Source organism: Nannobrachium achirus, assembly GCF_963921795.1.
Source record: "Nannobrachium achirus genome assembly, chromosome: 2".
In the NCBI taxonomy this organism is placed as follows: Eukaryota; Metazoa; Chordata; class Actinopteri; order Myctophiformes; family Myctophidae; genus Nannobrachium; species Nannobrachium achirus.
Window position 1 is genome coordinate 48,483,815 of NC_137811.1, and position 27,080 is coordinate 48,510,894.

Below are 27,080 nucleotides of genomic sequence, written 5' to 3' on the forward strand. Positions count from 1 at the left end.
TCAACGCCTCGCAACGCGAGGCGTTGAGAGCTTGTAGATCGGCTATTTTCGGTCAAAGTTCTCCTCAGTTCAAAGCTCCAAATGGTACACACTAGGGGTGTAGCGATACATTTTAACAACGATACGATACGCATCACGATACCTGGCTGACGATATGATACATGGACGATATTGGTTCATTCATGGCGATACGATACGATACGATTCTATGATTTAAAATCAATATAGTAACTATTTAGCAAAGAAATTAAATCTGCGTGAAACGTCTCAATAGTGCATGTTCTTAAGGGGAAAATCTATTATTATGGATGTAAATAAGTAAACATTGTGATTCTCTAGCAAATACATGGACATTATATATATTTATATATACATTATGGACAAAACCGCACCATGACATGAACACAGAGATTACATACATTTATCGATAGTCCAGTGGAGTAGCTAGCTATATGGAATGGAAAAGTAGGCCTAATTAAACCCCTCTTTTTCATTTTCCTTCTTAAAATTGCTAAATACTGTATAAGGCACAAATACTTAGTTTGCATACAATCAATTATTTACACTGCAAAATGATTCGATACTGATTAACTGCATTGCAAAATGATAGCGATACGATACAAAGCCAAAACGGTACGATATATCCTTACACCCCTAGTGCACACATATAAAAGAATCCCCTTCTACTGCATGTTTGCTGGCTCTGCCATTCAGAGGAATTGTAGACATAGTCCGGGAGCCAAATGGTGATTTTTGGCTGAACGTGGATTCGCCTGTAAAAGTTTTTTTCTCAACTGATTCTTGTAGCTTGGGGTCACCTCTTAAGGATTCAAGATGATGACCAGTGATATCCATTGAGCATTTTTTATTATTAATAATAAAGAATTCTCAATGGATATCACCGGTCATCATCTTGAATCCTTAAGAGGTGACCCCAAGCTACAAGAATCAGTTGAGAAAAAAACTTTTACAGGCGAATCTACGTTCACCCCCACGGCTCCCGGACTAACAGACAGACAGACATACAGACAGACAGACAGACAGACAGACAGACAGACAGACAGACAGACAGATAGTAATACATTCAGTCAGTCAGTCAGTCAGTCAGTCAGTCAGTCAGTCAGTCAGTCAGTCAGTCAGTCAGTCAGACAGACAGACAGACAGACAGACAGACAGACAGACAGACAGACAGACAGACAGACAGACAGACAGACAGACAGACAGACAGATCAACAGATACCCAATAGACAGATGTTTATTGATCCCGTCGGGGAAATTAGACTTTTTGCTGTTGGCAGGTAAAAAATAATTTATCCCACAAACAAATTTCCGCGGCACAAGCTTTGCATTTAATAATGTAGGCTACAACTAACGCTGGGTTCTGTTGTCTTATTAAAAAGGATTCCCTGCAGTGTTTGCTACAGCACTAATGCAGGACAGATGAGGATGATGGACTCTTACAATGGCTTCCCCTATACTGTATACAGTACCCTATGTGTGTGTGTGTGTGTGCGTGCGTGCGTGCGTGCGTGTGTGCGTGCGTGCGTGCGTGCGTGCGTGCGTGCGTGAATGCACGTGTGTGTAGAGAGTCGATTATGTCCATCCATGCCTCTCTTTATCTCATAGTCATGGGGTAAGCAGCTGACACAGTGACCGAGACCAGACTGAGGCTCAGTAGCCAGCAGAGAACAAAACCAAAAGATGGCATCTATTATGCGGAGGCCTTCAGCAAAATTCTTTCAAAGTTTCAAGACATGCCCTGCAGTCAATGTTCTACAACTCCAGCGAGTGTGACATACCCACGCACAGCTCAGTGAACAGCTTGCTAAAGGATTTTACTGTGTACACACACTACAGACTTTACCTTGCTTTGGTTACTCATTGATTGTACAAACAGCATGGGACTATGACAAACACATCTGCAGATACTTAAGCGCTGCTGCAGTCCGGTTCTGAGGAAACAAGCTTTTAAACTGTCTCGTGTTGAACTTGAACCCTAGTATTGTGATTGTGCTTCACACTGGCAACAGAGACCGCACGGCGTTGAATGGCTATGCTCCGCTTGACATGATAAGGCTTAAGTATGCAAAAAAACATGGTGCAGTGGTTGCACTCGACAACACTTCCCAAAAACACAAAGACTTCACGGAGAAAGTTCATGAATTATTACCACTCTTTATTCGATCTTCTTTAGGTTCACTTCCAGTTCATGGGAGGCAAGCCTGCCTGATCTCCTTTAACTGTGTCAACTCTGGCTGAACTTCTCCTCCCCGTATTAACTTTGTACTTTGTACTGAACTATCTTCTCCTTATGTTTCCCCTTGCATCTTTTATCTGCCTTAATTCTCCTTTATGTTTACTATTTAGAAGATTCTGAGAAAATGTATGCAACATGGCATGCATACATTTTCTTTTTCTTTTTTTACCAGATTTTTCCTCTGCTGTGTTTCTGGATTGAGGAATACATTTGAAGTAGACTGTATATTTTACACACAGCATACATTAAGTGAGGGATGTGAGAAACACAATGGAAAGCCATTATTCAAACATTATCATGCTAAAATCTAAAAGGAGCCAAAGCGCCTGTTTGAAACTTTCCAGTACGACCAGTCATTATAATAATAAAGCCTCCTTAACCAATGCTGAAATGCCTTGCATCCCTCCTTTTCGCAACCGTACAATGAATGTATGACTTGTATTAGATAAACTGTGTTACTGTCACTGATGAATACAAACGATTGAATGCAGCGTGGCTATTCAATACAGCTCTCTGATTGTGTTTATTGTATTTTTCATTAGAGTGATGTGTATTGAGAGAGAGCGAGAGAGATAGTGGCTAGAGGACAGATACAAGGTTATTGATGGAGGCTATTAGCCCAGAGCAGTGCCGCTGTCAATAGGGACTGTAGCCAGGGCCATTTAAACAATACACTAAACATGTAATTGGAAGCAGAATATTACAAAGAGATTGAATTAAAACACTTGCCCGCAGACCTCTGGTGTGACCTACCTGCGCTGTCGAAAAAGTTCACCCTGGAAAATTAGACGATGATTTATTGCTGACCTCGGTGACTTTTAGCTAAGTGGGGTGTGTGGGCGAAAGAGAGACCGAGAGAGAGGAGAGCAAGAGAGAGAAATATGACCGCGTCGCTCGCCCCCAACATAACCAATTTCCAGCTGAAAATCGTGACGCATCATGTCTGATTTTCAACTGAATTGAATTTCCATTGGGGAAAATCGGTTATTTTCGGTGAGTGACGCAGTGATACGGCCAAGTATAAATTAGCCAAAAGATGCAGCATGACAGATAAGAACACAGAGACACAGAGAGAAATACAGACACAGAGGGACAAGGAGGAGAGACAGAAGAAATAAATAAGAGAGAGAGAGAGAGAGAGAGAGAGAGAGAGAGAGAGAGAGAGAGAGAGAGAGAGAGAGAGAGAGAGAGAGAGAGAGAGAGAGAGCGAGCCCTGTCACCCTGATGAATGAGAGGACAGGCCACGAGCCAGAGTGGTCTGGCGAGTAGGGACACATGTTTCCAATAACATCAGTTCCGCATCAGACCCTAAAAACCAGCCTTCCATGAGCTCTGAGAACAAACAGCAAAACTGCAATCGATGGCAACCTTTCCCCTGTCTTTCACTTGACTTTATATCTTTCCTCTTGCCCTGCTCTTCACCTCGCCCCGCCCTCCACTCCACTTTCAACGGCCTCTGCTCTCCTGTTTTCTGTTCCCTAATTAGCCACATTAGCATTTTATGGTCATTTAATGCCTTGCTGGAAGGAGGGTCCATGACCTCGGAGACAGAGCACTGGGGGGGGGGGGGGGGGGGGGCGTGGGTACGCGCACACACCTCACAAATATACATGCACTGTACACACACTAAAACATCCCATATGGTAATATGTAAAGCAGCCGGCGATTAAGATGGAGATATAGGGATTTAGTGAAGAGGGAGAGAGATAATTAGAAAGACGATCAAGAGATGGCGGAGTGGAGGATCGGGGCGAAAAAGAGGACTGTGTGTGTGTGTGTGTGTGTGTGGGAAGGGGGGGCAGAATGAGAGTCGGGACAAGGAAGGAGCAGGGGTGTCAATTGGGTATGGCAGGGGTATGCAGCTGCCATACCCTGGGTCCAGGGGGGGTAATAAAAGTTATAAATAAATATAAATCCATGAATGTCTCTTTGTTTGTCTGTGCTTGTTATTATGTTGTTAAATTACAGTAAATAACTACAAATGCAAAATGTAATAAAATGTCTCTTTAACAAGCTATTATAATTATATTCTCCACACTTGTATTCTCCCCATCTTGACAAAATGGTATATTACCAGGTTCCGCAGGTGCAATTCATTATTGTTAATTGTTTCAGACATTGTGAAAATAGCCGATCTACATGCTCACAGCGCCTCGCAGCGCGAGGCGTTGTGAGCATGTAGATCGGCTATTTTCACAATAGAACCGTGTTATACAAAATGTAACGCCTCTTTTCCATAATGACTCCCATCGTTGCAATACCCTAGCTTTTGCTGAACTGACGCCACTGGGAAAGAGGATCCACGTTGGTAAAGAATTGGTGAAGGTGAAGAGGGGGCGGGTGGGTAGGAGGAGGAGGAGCGGACGCATCAGGGATGGGGGAATTAGGAGGAGGACATAGCGCAAGATAAGGAGGAGTGAGCCTACAAGGAGGAGTAGAGGAGGGACAGAGATATCAGTCAACGAGAGGGAGGGAGGGAGGGAGGGAGGACGCACAGCCCCCCTGGGAGTCCATCAAGCGGCCGTGTTCCTGGCAGACAGGGCCGAGCACGGCGTCGGGGATAACAGCTCCAATTTCCCCCTGAACCGCGCCGACACTCAGCACTCTGCATTGGGCTACAGGGAACAGATCGCCTCGGCTGACGAAAGTCTTACAGCACCGCTGCAACACCCCATGCCTGCTGCTCCGTGTGAAATCACAACCTAACGTCCCTGACAGCACTGCCTGCGTAGGTGAATAAATAAATGCCTCTGCAGCACTGTCATATGTGAGAGACGGAGAGAGAGAGAGACACAGACAGAGAGAGACACAGAGGGAGAGAGAGAGAAAGAGAGAGAGTGTGTGTACAGTAGAGTTGTGTGTGACGTTCTGAGAGCCCTGGGATTCTTCGCTGGGACGATGTCATGCCATCGCGTGCACATGTTTAGTAGTATGCACTAGTAGTGTGTGTGGGTGCATATGTCATGTGTGCGTGTAAAGAAAAAAAAAACGACAAACATAAATAAATACAGACCTTAAAATATGAGCTGTACCTGGATTTAATGAGGTGTGCTGAACACAGATCAACCAGTAAGATATAAAGTTATAAAATAAAGTTAGAGACAAGTTGGGATAAACAAGAGCTAAGAAAAGAAGGTAGAAAACTTTTTCCTTACCCGTTCTGCATCGCAGTGGGATCGTACGTCAATGCCATACCACTCTGCAGATAGACAGATAGATGTGTGTATATATATATATATATATATATATATATATATATATATATATATAGAGAGAGAGAGAGAGAGAGAGAGAGAGAGAGAGAGAGAGAGATGGATTGAGAAAATAAGAAAAAGGGAAATTCATTAGGGCAAATAAAAATGTCACTACAGTGTAAGTCCAGTAGTTAGTCTAGTAGTGCACACATTAAAGGAGCTCACACTGCTGGAGAGAATCCTCCACTTAATGAAGAAACAGTGAATGATGCGTTCAATAAAAGGGACACTACGCTCATGTGCCTTTCAACTAATTGCTGATGGTTTATAGGTCGATGGCAGTCATTTCAAGGACGCCTAATTTGACATGCATTAGGCCACAGACACCCAAGTTTCTTTTTGTTAGTTAGTTAAATGATTTGGTTCAATATGGTCAGTCATTGGTTCAGAATAATATTCTTGTACGTATTATAGTTGTAATAATGGTGAAGAATAATGATCAGTCACTTTAGCTAAAACTCACGTTGTGAACCACTGGTCTCTAGAAACAACTAACCTGTACTATGATACAACCTGTCTTGACAGAGACTTTGGTAATTCTGTGTGATCTTACTGGCCTGGCATGCCAATAAGACAGTGAACAAGGAGAGGATAGGATTGTTCTTTTGACATTCCTGGATTTTACTCCTGTGACATAACTCAGAAAAATCATGTTTGTGTTCCTTTAATAATGCTAAATTAAGCCTCAATGACCCCCCCCCCCCCACCCACACACACACACACACACACACACACACACACACACACACACACACACACACACACACACACAGAACCAGCTATCTAGCAATGTCTTATGACAATGGATGGAACATATTCGGACCAGGTCAAGCCAGCGACTCTTTGAAGGGCACTTGCTGGGTCTGGTCCCTGGGAAGGCCCATAGTGGCTGCCCACTGCTCCAGTTTGGATGAGTTAAATGTAGAAAACCAGGACAAATTCCAGCAAATAAATGAAACAAGCAAAACAAACAAAAGAATGTCGCAATTATGCTAGAAGCACTGGTTAGTATTCTCGTTATAATACAAGTTATCAGTTTTCCCTATTAAGTGATCATTAAGTATCATTAAGATGTTTACTTCATTTGCGTCTAAATCTCTTCTCTCTTATCTCTCTTGTGTCTGTTTCTTGATCGAAAGCGTCACTGTTCAAACATCAACAGACAATGCAATTAAATAAATAAGAAAACAGGAACGCAACCGTGCCAATGTGAGCACATGGAGTTGACCTCTTGGGCCCCCCGTTCTACATGGAAAGACCTGTTCTTGGGGCAGCGCCAGAAAGAAAAACAAGTTCTGAGAAGCAGCTTGATATCGCTGTTGTCGGGTGGAAACCTTGTATGTCCAAAACCGTTTTTATTCATTACAAAATAAATTAAAAAAGAATAGTGAAAATAGCCGATCTACAAGCACATAACTTGTGTGCTTGTAGGATCAGCTATTTTCACTAGTTTTGTACATTCTTGTATGATGAAGCAGGGCTTTACTTTACGAAAGAAACGTACAAATTTGAAACTTGGAGAAACAAGGTTCCTGCCCGACAGTGACGATAATGTGTGTCTGTTCTCTAAATGAGCCTCGTCTTTTGGCAGAGAGAGGGCACCATTCCCTGACTGCCTTGTAATGCCAGCTTTAGCTGTGCACGTGTGTGTGTGTGTGTGTGTGTGTGTGTGTGTGTGTGTGTGTGTGTGTGTGTGTGTGTGTGTGTGTGTGTGTGTGTGTGTGCATGCATGTGAGTGTGAGTAAAAATGGCATTCAGGACAAAACCTGCCATCCTAAAATGTTGATGTACTCACAAATATAGTAATCCAAATGTGAGCTTGCATGCGTGTGTGTGCGCACGCACGCGTGGGTGTGTGTGTGTGTGTGTGTGTGTGTGTGTGTGTGTGTGTGTGTGTGTGTGTGTGTGTGCATGCATGTGAGTGTGAGTAAAAATGGCATTCAGGACAAAACCTGCCATCCTAAAATGTTGATGTACTCACAAATATAGTAATCCAAATGTGAGCTTGCATGCGTGTGTGTGCGCACGCACGCGCGCGTGTGTGTGTGTGTGTGTGTGTGTGTGTGTGTGTGTGTGTGTGTGTGTGTGTGTGTGTGTGTGTGTGTGTGTGTGTATGTGTGTGCGCGCACGTGTGTGTGCATGCATGCATTCGTTGTTGCATGTGTGCGTGCGTGCGTGCGTGTGTCTGCATGCATGCATGTGCATGTGTGTGTGTGTGTGTGAGAGCCATTGTCCCAAGGCCAGACTCATTTAGAAGAGAGGTGCTCTGTGAGATTAGTGGCGGCTGACTGAGTAGCAGAGTGAGGGGAGGCAGTGAGGCACCTCAAAGCACCTCCATGGCCAGATGTCTCTATCCGTCAGCCTCCAGACCTGGCCGCAATATAGAAAAGCCCTCAATGGCTGCTCTGCCACCACAGGGCTAAGTGGGCCTTGTCACGGCCACGGCCAATTACAAATTACAACATGACTGAAACCACTGTCCATTTATTTGCCCACTTGACAAATCACTTCTGTTGGCAGTGTGATGCTAAAAGAAAAAAGCAAAACAAATAAATGTTGATTTTAGGGGAAACGCGCGTGTATGGTAAAATCCTCCGTGTTCGTTTAACTCTGCTTGTGAATGGTCTCAAATACAACACTGAGGATTTTGCCATGTCTCCTATGTCCATCTGTGGAACCCTGACAAAGTGTCTAGTTTCAGAAACACATGCATACATGCATGCACACACAGGCACACACACAAATCCTGAATCATTCATCTAACTCTGACAGTGTACAAAATGTAACCAAATGGACCGTTAGGGTCCATTTGGTTACATTTGTACCCTGTCAGAGTTACAAATGGATAAATGATCACTTATGATTTCACGGTATACATATACTATACACACACACACTCCGCACATTAGCAAACAAAAACATGCACGTTCAAAAACACACACACACACACACACACACACACACACACACACACACACACACACACACACACACACACACACACACACACACACACACACACACACACACACACATCTCCAAACTGGCGTTCACACACACACACACACACACACACACACACACACACACACACACACACACACACACACACACACACACACACACACACACACACACACACACACAAACAGGCATACAGGAGGAACTCGAGGGGAGAGCCACTGTGGCTTTGGCATCCTCTCGGCCGCTGTTGTTTCAGCTTGCATGCGTTGCAGCCCGGTTTCATTTCATTTCACTTCACCGCATGGCTCGTTCCCATGCACTGGATGTTGGGAAACATCTACAAACCCTGCTGACTGTGTGGGTGGCATCATTATTATTCACTTTCTCTTGTTCTGTAAATATATGCTGTGGTATGTGACTCCTAACAACTTCTGAACTTTGAACACAACAGCCAGTTCTACTTTTTTTTCTTCTTTTCCTTTCTTTCTTTTTTGATGTGCTGAACAAGCATTCATTGATTCTGTAGATAACAGTGTGGAAGTAGGAGTTGTAATAAATGGAGACACAAATTGCTGCTGGTGTTTAATCTTAAATCCAGTTCTAGCAAGTTTTATGTGGGCCCGCTTTCATGTATTACCAGCTTAACTGTTGAAAGATATACAACTGCTATCTAAAACTGGGAAATATCTGCAATTATTGTCCTCCACAGGCGGTATTTCTTTGAGATTCAGTGAACAATCCAAACCATTGGCACCTAATTAGAACATTTCCAAAAAGTTATTTTTTTTTGTTCATTTATGGAGTTGACACGTTTCTGCAGTGGCAAACATTATTTAATTGTCATCAGTGTTGTGTTAAATAAAGCACAGTACTGTATGTGTATGTGACTGTATTCTATTCTCACTCCCATGACTCCTGTGAAACCACAAAGCTGTAAAGCTGTTGACATAGGCTGGAATTATTATGATAAGATTATGGTTCCTGGTAGCGTTAGGAAGCTAAGCAGGAAAGGTGTTGAAAGAGGTTTGCGGTTATACATGCCATAGTCATGAATATAATAAGGTTACAATAACACGGCTTGCAGCGCTGATAATGCTATGATCAGTTCAAAAATCTCTCCATATCAACACTACGTTTTCACATTTCAATGGCAATTCACGCCTTTGTTGTTAGCATTCTTTTCTGCCTTTTGTGTGAAAAGTCTTTTGTGAATTTCATCAGTGTTTATGGGCAACCATCGGGTTAAGTTTCACAGATCCCGGGTCAGTGGCTGGACACTGCATAGTCCCGTGAATAGAGTGTGAATACAGTATGTATCTGTTAATGTGTGATCTTTCCTTGCTTTCTGCTAAAATCAGGCTATCACGAAAGCACAATGTCTTAATTCGAAAGACAAATTCAGCGTTAACTTTTTTCATGTATAATAACTGTACATGATTAACATTAACATTTTGTTCAATATACGGAAATGTGAATATGCATTTTGAAATGGTAATGCTGCTATGACTGCCATTCTTACATGTACTTTGTTTTGTTATCAACACTATTATTTATTACATTATTTATTTTTACTTTATTACATACATTATTAGTGTTATTATTATCATCATCATCATCATCATCATTATTGTGACCAATTGTCGCAATTTAGTATGTGAAACGGCACATGCTGACTCCGTCTGGACGTGTACACTTTTTTACGGCCTATGGGTTTGCTGCTATGACATCACTGTGATGTCAGGGGAACCACACTAACAGAATGGGTTTGCCGCTCTGACATCATGCTCTGACATCACTGTGATGTCAGGGGAACCACACTAACAGAATCCCTTTTATGCCCATATAAGGAGTTCCCTGATGTCATCAATATTAAGCCCATATCTAACAGGACTTCATATGGGAATACCCATATATGGAGGCCACATCGGCCACATACCACACTAACAGAATCCATATATGGCCAAGACAGATGGCCAGTACAGCCCATATCTGTGTGGCTGGTTCTACAGACAGGCCAGGGATCTCCATGTATGAACATAAAAGGGATTGTATATATGATGTCAGACGTCATAGGACTTTAACATAACGAATAACTGAGTAAGCATGTTTGGGCTCTCACAGCATATCTCCATATAAAGGAGTCAGCTTAGGTGGTTCGGGTATCTTGTACGGATGCCCCCCGAGCGCCTTCCTAGGAAGGTCCTCGACGCGCGTCCCACTGGGAGGAGACCCCGTGGCAGACCAAAGACCAGATGGAGGGATTATATCTCCAAACTGGCTTGGGAACGCCTCGGTATACTCCCTGAGGGAGTGGAGGAAGTTGCTCAGGATAAGGAAATCTGCGACCAGATTCCGGATAAGTGGTTGAAGATGGATGGATGTATGGATGGATGGATCTCCATATATGGGTACCAGGGGTCTCCATATATGGGTAACTGGTCCGATATACATCACTGGCCAGATGGCCAAAACATGGCGCGACCTTGCCCTTTAGGGTGAGGTCGCTTGTCGTCCTGAGGCGTCTTACTAGTTATTAATATTATTATTGGATTGTAATAACAAATATATATTGTTAACACAGTCTGTGCGAACATTACTCACACCAACATTTTACAGCTTGCACCTGTATGAGTGAGTAATAAGAAGCTCCTCTTAATTGTTGCTTCTTGAACTTCAATGATAATGTCTTTCACTGGCATGCAAGCCATGCATGTATGGACAAAAGCATGCGAGAAGTTTTCCAAGGCTCACCTCTCCTTCCCGCGTCCACGGTCGACCATTTTGAGGGTACTTGATCTGGGTTTGCCTCTTCTTCTGGCCTCCGTCAGCAAATTTACACAACAGTGGCTCTGCAGGGGCTAGAGAGAGAAGGCAAAGAGGAGAGTTAAATGTCAGCTATTCAATAAGGGATTAACACAGAAGGATCAATCAGCGAGGTAGCGCAGGGCAATGCTGTCACATCAGCAATGACAAAATATAAAGCAACCGGCCCTGAATCCCTGGCCCCTGTGTCTATTCCTCCTACATCTTCCAATTAAACAACAGCAGAGTTATGACTCCATCTAATGCTCGTAACAAGTCTTTGACAAACCAGCTCTGACAGGAAAACAATGCCACTGGCTAAGAATCAAAGCATGGGGAGCGCCGTTCCGCTGGCAACACAAACAGGCTTGGTTAACGCGATAAATAACCCAACACTACAGAATATGACCCCAAGGTTAGTGTGTTATTGGTCTCTCAGCACAATTACTTTTCTGAACCTGATAGACTTGATTGCCAATAGGATTATTTAATCCTCCCATACCAAAGTTCAACAATGGATTATCTTTGACTACTGCATATCCTACAGTCTCTTCAAGCCATAGTGAGTAACATTAATTTTACTAGACTTATTGGCGACACTACTTGTAGCTCTGTTGTCATTACTTTGTTTGTCTGTAGTCTCAGGCAATTCTCGCCATTTCTACGCGTCATTATTTTGACTAAGGGTTAGGGCTAGGTTTAGGCATAGTTTTACTGAGGTTAGGGTTAGGGTTTGGGTTAGGTTTGTGGATAGTGGTTATCATTCACCAGGTTAGCATTCACCAGTGTTGACAGGTTAGCATTTAACCAGGTTAACATTCACCCACGTCGAACAAATGAAACCTCGAACAAATGTTATGTTGCAATATCGACATACTCCCGCCCCCTGGGCATACACTCACAAATACAAATACATTTAATATTGTCAAGAGAAGTTGTCAAAGGTTGGTTATTGTGAAAAATAAACCTTTGTTTAATTGAAAAAGTTACACAGTATGACTTTAAACTAACAGGTAAAACTGGAGAGCCAATGCAAAAAAAAGGAGGTTTATATCAATTTAGGGCCTGTTTTTCTAGTCTTTTAAACTGGTACAAATGAGGACAGTGTGTGCTGTATGATAGATTGTATTTCGAGAAGATGCTTCAGCCACAGTTTCACTCAGCAAGCAGCAATAAGCAGCATTATAAAACATACCAGGATTCTGAAATAAGTGCCAAGACATTTCACAGTCAGGAATCCTCCTATCTTTTTTCCTATGAAGTACAATTTACTGTATACGTACCTTTACTGTTTTAGATTTGTACACCATACACATCCTTTCTAAACAGTGCTTACCTCCACAATTTCAGTAAAATAGATTTGAAATTGAGTGTAAATCATTATAAAAAAAATATAGACATAATTTGTTTCTTACTCTAGACTTCAGCTTGCAAGATAACGACATCTTCACCTCAATAAAAGTGAAAAAGAAAAGGAGAAGCGTGTCGGGCCAGATAAAGTGTACAGAGCTTAAAGTTTAAACAAAGACATTTGGAATGCACGCTGCAGCCTGGGGGCTTTACAGTACATCTGAGAGATTCCTCTATTTCTGGGTTTCCGCGTGGGTTAAGTAGAATGAAAATGAATGCTGTGTGATCATGGAAGGTTGAGGAGTGCTGTGTCATTATGCTGTTTAACCTTGGTGGCTCTCTGACACGCTATATATCTGACACGCTGCACTGATATCTCTCTGTTTCTATCTTGTCTGTTTGCCTTTACTTGCTTGCCTTCTTCCTCTTTCTTTAAACATAATTCCTTAGTGTACGATGTGTGCACAGAGATCCATTCAGCCAGCCAGCCGTACATCTAAACAGCCACTCATTCCACAGGGGTGAACAGGGACAAACAGAAGAGCATGTCGTAGAGAATGAGAATGAGAATTAAGACTAAGCTCATAACTGACAATCAATACTGTACGTCTCTGTCTCATTCTCTTGTGATCAGAGTTGAAATACCACAGGGAGGAAGGGAACTCAGAAGGCACAGACCAGGTTCAAGTAAAATGTTGGAGAAAGTGAGGCCATAAGATAATAGAATGGGACAAATGTCTCATTCAATAATGTGTTTTATTAGGGTAGGTACCCTCACAAAAAAAGCCTCCCCCTGGTCAGCCGGGGCACCTGATGGAGGGGAAAGGAACTGGTTGGAATAACACGTTCCTTCCACGAGTTACGTCCAACCCGGGGAAACTACTGTACACCCTGCATCCATCCAGCATTGAAGGAAACATAAGCTCAGTTTGGGCTCTCCCCAGGTTGGCAGAGGGAGAGTAGCACCCAGGATTACTGCTTAGGCAATTGGCACTGGGTGAAAAATGGGTTACAAGATTGTGGGATAATAATAAAAAAAAGGTAAGAAAACAGTTATTTATTTATTAATAATATACAATATATGTTTTATACATTTAGAGTAGACAATTATTTGTACTCCCTTTTCTCCCAATCCCCCTCGCCCCCATATTTCTAAGTTGCCATCTGCCAGTGAGAAGCCCCCACTGGGAGGACCTAGACTAGAGCCTCTGTCCTACAACTCCCGTTCAGTACTCCCTGCTGACTGGTGCCACCCCAGCTGTAGGAGTCACTTGCACAGCGACACAGAATGCCTGGCCGCCTGGCTTCTCTCAACCGAACACGGCCAATTGTGTTAATATTGACACTTGGCAAGCCGGATGGATGCACAGCGATGGATTCAAATCACTAGACTCTGTGATGGCTGATAGTTGACACTGATCTGTTTCTTAACTCATTTAATGCCGTTTGACAAGTTATTTTTGGTCCAGGCCTCCATGTGACGAGTTTGACGATTTCCTTATTTTGACGCTGGATGGCGCTGTTTGCTAGCTTATGGGTCACTAATTATTTCCGGAGTAACCGGAGGGTCACCTGCCATGTTGATGACATAACTGAAACAAAAACAGCTTTCTCTTTTTTATAGGAATGAAAACGAAAAAGCCACATAGTGTTAGTCTATGGGACGATTGGTGGAAAGCGAGGTGGACGCGAGATGGGTCGCGCTTATGGATCACCAATTATTTCCGGGGTACTGGGAAGGTCACCTGACACGTCGTTGACGTGATCGGAAGCAAAAACTGCTTTCACTTTTTTGGGGGAACGCCACATAGCGTTAGTCTATGGGACAAGTGGTGGAAAGCGAGGTGGACACGAGAGGCCGTATCTTTCAAACGGATGGTCGCGTCTGGACGAGGATTATTTTCAGGACCATAATGTGGCTCATGTTAGGAACGCACACGCACGCACGCACGCACGCACGCACGCACGCACGCACGCACGCACGCACGCACGCACGCACGCACGCACGCACGCACGCACGCACGCACGCACGCACGCACGCACGCACACACACACACACACACACACACACACACACACACACACACACACACACACACACACACACACACACACACACACACACACACACACACACACACACACACACACACACACACACACACACAGTACATTCCTGCTGTTGTGTTTTGATTGAGCAGGCTGACAGACAAAGAGACAGGGACATGGCAGACACGCTGACAGCTTGTCAAGTATACACAGTGATACTTCTTTTTCCTCACTTGTTTTCAAAGTGCCGCACAAAGCTAGCAGGAATTCCTGTAGATCTAAGATTGTTTTATTCTTTGTCTGTGTCAGTTACAGAAAAGGAGGCATTGATATACAGAGCTGAATTTAATCAGTTATTTTTGTTTATGTTGACAACTTGACACACTGAGAGCAAAAACATCCTGCATTGGCAGATTTGGCACCAGAGCAAACTGTCATTTCTCTGCTCATTTTTAAATGAGGTATGACATAACAGTACAGTATGGTACATTATCAAGCACATTTAACTGGGTAAAGGACTAAAGGTATTATCATCGCTGTTGGGTAGAAACCTTGTATGTCCAAAACTGTTACTTTTCAGGAAATGTAAAAAAGAGCCTATGTTCCAATGGATCCAATGTAGTTATTATTTAGTCATTAAGCTCTTGTTTATAGCTATTTTTCATTAGTTGAATATTTCTAAAAACCCACAGAGAGACTAGCGATAATAGCTGATATACTGTACAAGATCACAACAGCTGTGAGCTTTTAGATCAGCTAGTTTGGCTACTTTTGTGTGACACTGTCGTAATAGAGGGTATGCGCGTGACATCATCATCATACCCGGAAGTTATGCGGGAACGCCTACTGAGTGTCAAAAAAAGTACTTTCTGGCCTTGACAGCCCCTACATCCAAAAAGAAAAGTGCTATCTGATTGCATTAAGCGATGTTAAGCAACGTTAAACTCACTTTGCCACTCACTTTGCCACTCGATTTGACATTCACTTTATGTATGCGTATACCCTCAATACATACAGTAGTAGGGCATTCATTTACGAAGAAAGTCAAAATAATTGTGGAGATACGAGGTTTCTGCTGGACAACGACTATGTTCACATCATGTATTAGTCATTAGTGTGGTTGCCCAACAGGGCAACACACTATAGTCCTGGGGAAACTTTCTTTCTTTCTTTACTAACTAGGGTAACCAAAAGTTTGACGGCTTTCTTCGCCACACACTCGCGCCATATGTCAAATCGACCGGCTTCATCGGGAATCGTGTGCTATCATTTTGCTAAGAGAAAGGTTGAATAGTTTAACTCATTCTGTGCCTATCCCGAACATGTTCGGGATATGTTCAATCCAAAACAATTTTTTTTTTATTAATTGACTTACCCTGAGCTGCTTGTAGAGTCGTGGGTGGTCCTGGCTCGTCCTACGCTAGCCAGCTAGCCATTTTACATGGTCCGACGATATATTCCATTAAAAATGGTTTAAAATACATTTTTGAGACCCCCAATGTTCACCGAATGTTCAGCGCCGCTTCCGGAACGTAGTCCAGTGTGCCTATCCCGAACATTTTCGGGATTTTTAATGAAATGAATAAAATGATCCGAGGCCTTCTGAAGCCTGAGCCTAAATTTAAAATCCAGTGGTCCAAATCCTGGGGAAGCCATGCCGGCCGTGAGCCGCGAACGTAGCCGCGAATCGCCGCCGAATCCAATGAAAAACCACATCTTTGGAGGCCCATATCTCTGGATTGTGTTTTTAGGGATGTGGCGCGAGGTTTATTTACGGCGAAATCGCCGAAAAATGATCTTTAAAATGACAAAATGGGAATAGCTATTCTGTTAGCATTATCATCCGGGACCTTTCCATGACGTGCACGAACGTGAGCACGCGCGTCACTGCAACGTGAGTCCCCGGATGCTAATGCGCTCGCCTATGGGAGAAAGCCTGGCATTCTTTGGCGCCATCTAGGGGCTGGCACTGGTAGGATTAATTGATATTAATTTATTAGTGAATTAATTCCTTGGGTCATGATGCATCTCCCCATATAGGCCCCGCCCATTTGCGTCAGGATAGATTTTCCGCCATTTTGAATTGTCTTCAAAACACACTTTTTGCTCATTTAACGACATATTCTCTCCAAATGTCAACAAAAATTGGTACACATGATCTCTGGACCCATGCGATAAACATATTCAAGCGATATTTCTATAGTCCATACCGTTCGCCCGTAACAGGCTTCCAAATTTAGCGGGAAGGGCCAGTTTCGCAAAAAATAGCCATAAATCACAAACGAAACATCCAGTCAACACCAAATTTTAACCACAAGTCTCGGGTGGGACACTCAACAAATATCCAAAAAGCATTTTCACTTCAACCCATAGGGGGCGCCAGAAATGCGCAAAACGTAACCGCTTCATGCCAAAACGCGTTTTTCAGGGGGAACGACCCTCTCAAAACGAAACACAAACGATCTCGGGAGCGACGTGACAACATAATCGCCTTGTGAAACTTGTGGGAGGAGCCCATTTCTTTAAAACAAGAAACCATATCCTTATATCAAGAACGCAGGCTCCCAACGGCACCTTTTCGAATCGCGCGTCGTACGGCCCCGACGGTATCCGTCCCGATGTCCTCTCCCTCGGGCCCCAGCGTTTTCCTCGGGGTCCCGGAGGCGCATCCCCGCCGCTCGCGCCGGGGCGGGGCGGGCAACCACACTCGCAATTTCACAAATTGCAAATTTTCTAGTTCAATTCATTTTCTGGAACCAATGCTTCCATTCTAGGGATGGGACAATAAGTGATATTATCGTTTATCGTGATAAAAAACACTCACGATAATCGTGTCGTGGGGATTTAATTTATCGCGATATCGTCCTCCGTCATGCATTGAGATCAATAATGGATTTTGATTATCGTGATAATATCGTAAATCGCGATTTCTTTGGTCATAATAATCGTGATATGACATTTTCATATCGTCCCATCCCTATTCCATTCAGGTGGTGAATCCCCTACATGATGTCAGAGGAACATGTCTTAAGGTGCAGAGATATGGTGCATGTCAAAGGCAATAAGGAATTAGCATATTGCCAGAAATGCACAGAAATACACGGTGGACACAAACAAACACAGGCACATAAAGGTGTCTCCATATCTGAGCTGAGACTGGAGAAACAGCTCCAGCCAATAAACAGTCCCAGTGCTGCAGGACAAGAATAACAAAACAATAAGCCCAGGTTACAGGGAAACACAGGGACACATGCACGTGTGTGCACACACACACACACACACACACACACACACACACACACACACACACACACACACACACACACACACACACACACGCACACGCACGCACGCACGCACACACACGCACACACACATGCGCACGCACACACACACACACGCACACACGCGCGCGCGCACACGTGTGCAAACACACATCTGGGGCGATATGTGTAGCAGTGCAAAGCCACAGAGCCAGGAGGATAAAGCTATATTGGATATTTTATGGGCAGAATTTCTGGCTTTTTAGATTTTTTCTCTTGTAGTCTCTTTTTTGTTGCCTCAGATGTTTATTTGTTGCGTTTCAGAGGCCGTGCCAGGTGGCCAATACCGAGTTGCAGGAAATTTAGAATTGGTCCCCACACGGTTCCTGAGGAATTGCTGATATATTTTTCTTTAATCTTTTTTTTCCCCCTCTCTTTCGATTTAGCATGAAGCTACCAGCTGGTCTATGCGTAGAGCAATTCACGGACAAAGAATGGAGAAAGCTGCTAAAAGCCGGCATTACATAGATAGGAAGACAGGCATGAACTGTTTCAGAGAGAAACAGAGGGAGAGACACAGAGTTACAGAGAGGGACAGAGAATGAAGCCCTGTTGACACTTGCATTGTACAGGCTGGAAATAGCCGATCTACAAACTGCAAGCTTGTAGCTATTTTCGGCGCACAAATTTAATTAAAATTAAAATAATGAATTCACGCAGGCATTTAGAGACAGAACCTTTACCTTACAGCCATCAGTCTACAGATTAAAATCTACTTTGACCCCACAGCAACATATTCTTGCACAGATTAGCACGTTACCACAATAACATTTTGTTTTAAAGGTGCAGTATGTGCTTTTCTCTTGTGTTAAGATAAGTGTTAAATAGCTTTATAGTCTGATAGCAATCATTGATATAGTGTTTGTTCAGTTACAGGGGTCTCCCTGTCTCTCAAGGTCTTTGATAAACAGAAAAAGGATTTTCAGGTCGGGATACAGTTGGCAGCCGTTAATGCCCAATTTATACTTAGTTGTGCATTGTGTCGTGCACCGACAATAGCTGATCTACAAGCTGTGTCATGAGCTTGTACAGTAGATCTGTTATTTTCAGTAGTTTGGGAACCGGGGAGACAGAAAAGTTCTCTTCAGGGTCTCAACCGTGTGCCGGTTCAGTGTTTTTCCTCGAGGACACTTCCACACGCAGCCAGTGGAACAACAACAAAGTGCCCTTGAGCAATGCACCAACCTTAACGGTACCACTATTTTCATTTAGGTATTCATCCGCCGTAACCAACCAACGTTTTGAAAATGATAAATGTATAGACCCACACCTGCATCCACACGTAATTATTCATGAAGTAGTTTTTTCCCCCTCAATCCCCTCCGATTGAAGGTTTTCCTGCAGGACCCGCGGGTCACAAGTCAGCAAGACACATTTCTCAATAGAATACATTATGAATCAAAATGAGAGCAGGTGGCTCAGTTGGGAAAATGAGAAGTCATTCAGATAATTGAGAAATGGGAAAAGGTTCAATTTAGCCCCTGGAATAAGAAAATAAATGTGGAATTGTTTACTCTTTGCGTGCCAGCGCCCTCTAGGGGCCAAAGAATGCCAGCGCATCTCTCATAGGCGAGCGCTTTAGCTTCCAGGACTTCAGCTTCCAGGACCTGACGTGCTCACGTTCATGCACGGCATAGAAATGTCCCGGATGAAGATGCTAACAGAATGGCTATTCCCATTTTGTCATCTAAAAGATCATTTTTGGGTGATTTCGCCGTAAATAAACCTCGCGCCGCTTTCCTAAAACACAAAAAAGAGATATAAGCCTTTAAAGATGCGGTCTTTCATTGGATTAGGCGGAGATTGGCGATTGCGTTCGCAAATTACGGCCGGCCGGGACGTTGTTAGCTTTCGGCTAGTAGCTACAAAAATCAAGCCAGGCTTCAGAAGGCCTCTTATCATTTTATTCATTTAATTAAATAAAGCCGAACTAGTTCGGGATCGGCACACTCGTGTACTCATCGGAAGCGGCGCCGAACATCGGGTGAACATTGGGGAGCTCAAAAATGTATTTTAAACCATTTTTTATGGAATATATCGTCGGACAGAGTAGAACGGCTAGCTGGCTAGCGGCTAGCGAGCCAGGACCACCCACGACTCTACAAGCAGCTCGGGGTAAGTGAATTAATAAAAAAAAGATTGTATTGGATTGAAATAAAGCCGAACTAGTTCGGGATCGGCACCAGATGAGTTAAAAGGGGGAGTGTCCTTTTCTGCTTGACATCCAGCATCAAAGGGAGAAATCATTTCCTTGTGTTAAGTCCTGAGAGGGAATTCCATCATGTCTAGTCATGTAGTGTTCAAGCCTCCTCATCCTCTACAAATGACAGTTTAGCTCCATTTGGAACCGATTCAAAAAGGCTTACTTTCACTTTAGGATAAGTGCCCTCAAAATGACTCTTTCTAAACACCTATCCTCAGAGGGCTGTTTTTGTCGCGCTTGTGACCTCTTTCAATTTACCCACCATTTACAGAAACATCAAACAGAAATCTGTTCCCATTTATGAAAACTATTGAGCCATTTCTGTCGATGAATAGGGAACAAATGGCTGCTGGCGGAGGACATCAGTAGATGTACATCAGGCCGCACGCTCCTTTAAAAGCCTCCTGATTATTAAAACAATTGGATATTGATGGCCTCGCCTGAGCCAACTCTCTTCATTGTTGTTCTCTTGACTGTCTCTCCATTAGGTGAGAACAGGACAAAGTGCTGTAGAAAAGCCGTATGGTATGTGTAATGTATATCGTCGTTGTCGGGCAGAAACCTCGTATCTCCAAGTTTCAAATTTGTACGTTCTTTCGCAAAGTAAAGCCCCGCTTCATCAGACACGGCCATTGCACAAAAGTAGTGAAAACAGCAGATCTACAAGCACACAACGCCTCGCGGTGCGAGGCGTTGTGTGCTTGTAGATCGGCTGTTTTCACTAGTTTAAATCATTTTTAAAATGATTAACTCCAAACGAATGGTTTTGGACATACAAGGTTTTTATCGGACAACGACGATATACTGATCTATGAATACACACTATTAGTGTGTTTGAATTAAAATTATTGGGACTGCCCAATTATAGGTCGAACTCCCGTTGGGTTGACTGAGGTTAGAGAGAGAGAGAGAGAGAGAGGGGAAGGAGGACAGGGAAATAGAGCACTGAAGGAAGAAAAGAGACAAAGAGTGGAATTTGCAACAGAAGAGCATGAGGGTGAGGAAGGGGTGTGCTTGCAGAGAATAGACGAAAAATCAAACCTCGGTTCGAAGTGGAGCGGTGAATCTGTGTGTATGTGTGTGTGTGTGTGTGTGTGTGTGTGTGTGTGTGTGTGTGTGTGTGTGTGTGTGTGTGTGTGTGTTTGTGCCTGCACAACAGCGCCCCTCCTTTAACTTGTGTGGCCACACAAGGTATTGCCAGGTACAGACATACCCAGCCAGCCAGCCAGCCAGCCAGCCACATAGCCAGCCAGCCACAGACATACCTGTCTATTGGGAGCGCTTTCACCGCTCCAAAAATGAACAGAATGAGAGTGTGTGAGAGAGAGTGGAAGCTAAGAAATAGGAAATAAAGGATAATTTCCCTTTTCTCAACAGTAGTTCCAGTTGACTGAATGTAGTAGATTAGGGCTCTGTGGTTTTGTTTGTGCTGTGTCCTGTAAAAACACATCAGATACAACTGTTTGTAAATTAATTCCTATGGTGATTGAATAAAAATGGGAATTATTGGGCTGCACATGAATATAAAAGAGAGGCTTATCAAGCAAAGTGCATGTGTGTGTGTCCTCGCTCGCACAGACGTACGCGCATGCAAGAGTGTGTGTGCCTGTGTGAGTGCGTAAATGTGTGCATACATGCGTGCGTGCAAATGCGTTTGCAAAGCATTGCAAACAAAACAATGCAAAGGTCCTTTATTAACAAGGACAATGGGAGAATAGAAATTGAAATAGAAGTAGAAGGTGAAATAGAACGTGAAAACCCAGCTCAGAATATAAGCAAATAAACAATTGGTGTTACTAATACAGACTCAGCAGTCATATTTGTACAGTGGTGAAGGTCTTGCTCACTTACAAATCAAGATTGTCTTAAATTCCTACTACAGGAGTAGAAGGAATTCTGTTGAGTGCATTTCTACTGTAAACACAGAAGGGAAACAGAGCTGAACTGAAGAGAAATATGACGTTAGTTTCCAATACCATCTGGTCTGGGAAATTTAAATAAATGGAAACAAACCAGACATGGTTGGTTGATCTGTAGATAAATCTATAGTATTAAGCCCAGATCCATTTGTTTTCAATCAGCTTTCTGTATTAGAAGCCGACTATTGAATGGGCTACCAAAAAAAGAAAAAAAAAAAATCTGCGTGAGATTTATACTACCAGGGCTTGGCTTGGTGCGATGGGGTCGTGGTGAAACAACCATAGACGCCAGTTGTAAGCTGACTGATGGGTTCTCTTTAACGCTGCTGATGCTGGCTCTATCTAACAGCACGGGTGGGGGGGTGTTATTGAATGCAAAAGATAACAGAAGTATGACACATAGAATGTGATCATTCATCACTCTCGAAGATAGAAAAATCACAGTTCACAGTGGGAGACCACCTCAGCGTTGTAATATTCATGCGATTATGCAAGCTAGTAATAGACAATTGTCACAGTAAGCCCCCAACACAAATATGTGTTCTAGACTATTCATGAGAAGAACGCAGATGGATTTAAGCTAGTATTAACATTCTGGTCTTCAGAAAAAGAACGAGGAGCAGGCATACTTATCCTTACCAATTATATTTCATCTCTGAGGTAGAAAACAGAGGCTGTGGATCTGCTCTTTAATACCTGCACAGTAACATTATTGGTGTTATTTTAACTCTGAGGAGAATACAAGTGGAACCAAGGGTTATTTTTGGTTCCACTTTTACTGTCCTCAGAGTTAAATTAACACTGATTATTTTACTGTGGGGAAATCTCAGTGACAATCCATGTAAGTTCAAGGTAATTGTACTTGCTCTTCCATGTAATTGCAATGGTTTGTGTGTGTTCACTCTTACTGTCCCTATGATGATTGAAACCATCATATATTTGTAACAATTTGTATGTACTGTACGATCCAGATATGACATCTCAAAAAACAAGTGAAATCAATAGTATGTCTAGTCTAGATATCCACTCTGCATGATGCAGATCTACAGTATGCCATAGACAGGAAGCGCTGGATCAATGTAGTTCCTGTTAATGAATGCTGATGGGAGCTCTAGTCATGTGATCAATACAGACGTAAATCTGCAGGCTAGATGGTGAAATATGACTGTGGTCTATCCATACATCAGCATGGTTGGATAGGTCATGGTATTAATCACACACGCACGCACACACACACACACACACACACACACACACACACACACACACACACACACACACACACACACACACACACACACACACACACACACACACACACACACACACACACACACACACACACACACACACACACACACACACACACACACAAATGCACAAATGCACACTAGCACTCAGCCACCCACGTGCACACACACATACAGTATGCACACACATGCAAATGTGTACACAGGCAACACCCACAGCTATTGCATTCTATCACCAACAATCAACAGCTTATTTCTGGCACTAAGCACTTTGTCGCACTAGGCACTCTGTTGCGCCAAGCACCTTATTCTTGTTGTGTTTTGTTCGCCCTGTACTGTTCTGTTCTTGTTATTGTTAGTCTTGTTTTGTTTCTTGTTTTATGTGAGGACAACGGATGAAATTTAGCTCTAAGCTAACTCCGACTGGTTTACACTGAGATTTTTGTATGTTTGTATTTATTATGCAACATGTCAATGTCAATGTGTCCATTAACTGGTACTGTCCTCTCCAAATAAATAAATAAAGTAAAGTAAATAAAGTAAAGCATTCTATCACCAACAATCAACTGTAACAATAGAGGTCTACAGGGCTGGGTTTCAACATTCATTATGCTAAAATCTCATCCAGATTCATTTGTATTGTTACATCCCAAATACATGTACTGTATCCACAACTTTCCAACATCCCATCGTACATTGCGCAGAATGTGCAAGCAGCTTCCGGTGCCGCAGCCGAGACTGATCTACAAGCTCACAACGGTTGCATCTGCGACGCGACGTGAGCTTGTATGTCTGCTGTTAACCGGAAGTGTCCCGCAAATAATGCAGTAAATTCTCGCGGAAACAGGTGGATTTGAGAGTAAAATTCCCGGGTTTTGACACCTCAGTGTTGCAGAATACACCCAAAACATTAAGTAGTCGCGGTGGCGCAGTCGGTGGCGCTGTCGCCTCACAGCTAGTGAACTGGCGTTGGGGCCCTCCTCTATTCCTATATAGTCCAAGATCACCACCTTTAGGTCTTTGCACACTGCTGCGTTTTTCGGGCCGAATATCGGAGTGAAGTTCGGGTTGCGTGAATAAAAAAATCAACCTCACGTTATGTCAATCACGTTTGCACACTGCCGCCGGTTTCGTATTTATTTTCGGACCAGGGTTGATTTTTTCCGATTTTCGCAGCTGTTGCACTGAGTCCCTTGCTCTCTCTCTCTTTCTTCTCTCTCTCCCTGGCTTTTGGATTTCGGATTTCCAAAACACAACGAAAACACGCAGTGCAGTGGGCAACCACCTTTAGTCTTGATGACGTTGAGAGAAAGGTTGTTCTCCTGGCACCACTGTGTCAGGTTGTCGACCTATCTACTGTAGGCCATCTTGTAATGAGTCCTTTCATTGTTATTTGATCAGCAAACTTAAACAGCATTCTCACATAAAAGTTGCTTTTCCCCAATTGGGTGAGGGCAGTGTGGTGTTGTGGCTATGGCGGATAGGATAGGATGTTTTGCTGGAGGAATAGATGAGGGTCCAGAGTGGGCCGTAACCTGCCACGTACCGTATTAGCTGCTCAACATGCTTCTGAAAGCATTTGCTCACTATGGGAGTAACAGGACGCCAATCATTTAACCACATGAACCCTATAGTCCTTTGGTGCATGTAATTGTTGTTGCGACCGAAGGTCGCAGTATACCATGAGAAATGTCGTAGCTTGTCCGTCCGCCTGTCCGTCTTTCAGTACAGGAAGTGATGTCACGTGTCTTTCCGTACAGGAAGTGACATCACGTGACATCACCTCATCAAAGATCAAACCCTGGATATTCATACTGTCACTGTGACATCACAGGTGCTATCACAGTGACAGTCCATATATGGGTATCCCTGATGTCAGATATATATATCACTGGCCAGATGGCAAAGGCATGGCCCATATCTGTGTGGCTGGTTCAGATAGGGATCTCCATGTATCTGTGTGGCTGGTTCAGATAGGGATCTCCATGTATGGGCATAAAATATATTGTATGTATGGATACATATTATCATTAATAAGGATAAAATAAAATAAAAAGTTCATATATGGTCAATCCCAGAAACAAAATCCCTTTTATGCCCATATATGGAGATTTCTGATTTATTATCATATTATCATATTGATTTACTAATCAAGGATAAAATAAATAAAATGTCCATATACAATATGGGCATTCCCAGATGATGCCCTGTTAGGGTACCCCCTTATGCCCATATGGAGATCCCCAGGCATCAAACCCAGGTCCTAACTCTAAAAGGGCCTGCTTGGCTTTACTAATTAACACTCAGGACGCCACCATTCACTTGCGCTTTATTTTGAAGAGCCCCGGAAGCTCCGTGCGTGTGCACATGGGTGTACACTGACGATCCAGGAAGGAGATCTGTTTGTTTACAAACGGTCGCGAAAACTAAAATCCTAACCGGGGCCGACCATCACGGCATAGTGTCGCCGTGAAGACAAGCTGATCTCGGCCTCCTCGGCGTTATTTGCACCTTATTTCGAGATAAAGCCGTTTTTATGTTTCAGTATAGAATAGGAGTCAATGGATAATGGCCGCTCTCGGTTGCTTCTGGCTGCGTTGCGTCATGACGTATGCAGTTTTTTCTTTCACCAGCACCCGTAGCAAGCGTCTGAGATGCGGGTTACCATGGAAACCTTATCTCGTCTGTGAACGTGTTTGGCTACCAAGAGCAGCCAAACTGTTAACACACGTTTTATGCCCATATATGGAGATTCCTATATTGTCAATATTAAGGACATTATTAAGGATATTATGTTATCAATATTAAGGACATATCTAGGAATGCCCATATTTGGTAATGTCCATATATGGGCATGTTTTGACATAACATTGTTGACTATCATGCAGGGGTCTCCATATATGAGTAACTGGTCCCATACACTGGCCAGATGGCCAGATGGACAAGAATTGGCGTGACCTCGCCCTTTAGGGCGAGGTCGCATGTCACCCTGAGGTCGCATATCACCCTGAGGTGTCTTACCAGTAATAGAAGAATATTTGGGGGAAATAACAGATCTGCAAGCAATGTGACGCGTTGTGAGCTTGTAGATTGTAACAAGATTTGGTGTAGAGGGGAAAAAATGGGGGTTCCCCCAGGTCAACTAAGTATATAGGGTTAAGCATGTTACCTTGCCTTGACCAGAGAGCAGTTTGTGTCACCATTTTCAATATCAAAGAGCACCAAAAACTTTTTGCACAACTTGTGCCAAACTTAAAGGCTTAAGGTTTGTGATAAATAAGCGTAAAGCTGGATAATGTTATCTCTCTACTCATAGCCTTTAGTGTTCTTGCCTTCAGTCTTTTGTTTGACAAAGGAACAATCAACTGGCTATTGGCCATATGCCAGATAGTCTGTACAATCCATTGGAACCAACAACATAGATTATTTGTACTGTAAAAGAAGCAGCCACGGATATGGCTATAATTCAAAAGACGAACCACAATGAAATGCAAATAATGTGAGGGGGATTTCAAAAGAGTCGAACTCAAACGCAGCAGAGATTTCTATGTGAGTACTCTGTGGCAGGGCGGTAAATATACTGGCTTGCCATTCATACAAACCAGTATTCATAAGAGGGTGCTAATCTTGTAAGCTAACAATTTTAGCTTGGTTTCTTATAGACACTTTCCATACTTTGTTCTACTTCTTTGTTGCCAATGGCCTTTCC

General features: G+C 43.2%; 1 protein-coding gene across 1 annotated transcript in view; it reads right to left on the reverse strand.

The window, feature by feature from the left end:
- The window catches only part of LOC308305960 (RNA-binding motif, single-stranded-interacting protein 3-like), a 182,897-nt gene that overhangs the window by 25,941 nt on the left and 129,876 nt on the right, over positions 1-27,080 (reverse strand). Inside the window, exons 7-8 of the mRNA XM_080750859.1 lie at positions 11,227-11,333; positions 5,413-5,456 (exon numbers count right to left, since the gene is read on the reverse strand). Of these exons, the coding sequence (XP_080606985.1) occupies positions 5,413-5,456; positions 11,227-11,333 (151 nt within the window). The remainder of the gene's footprint in view (positions 1-5,412; positions 5,457-11,226; positions 11,334-27,080) is intronic.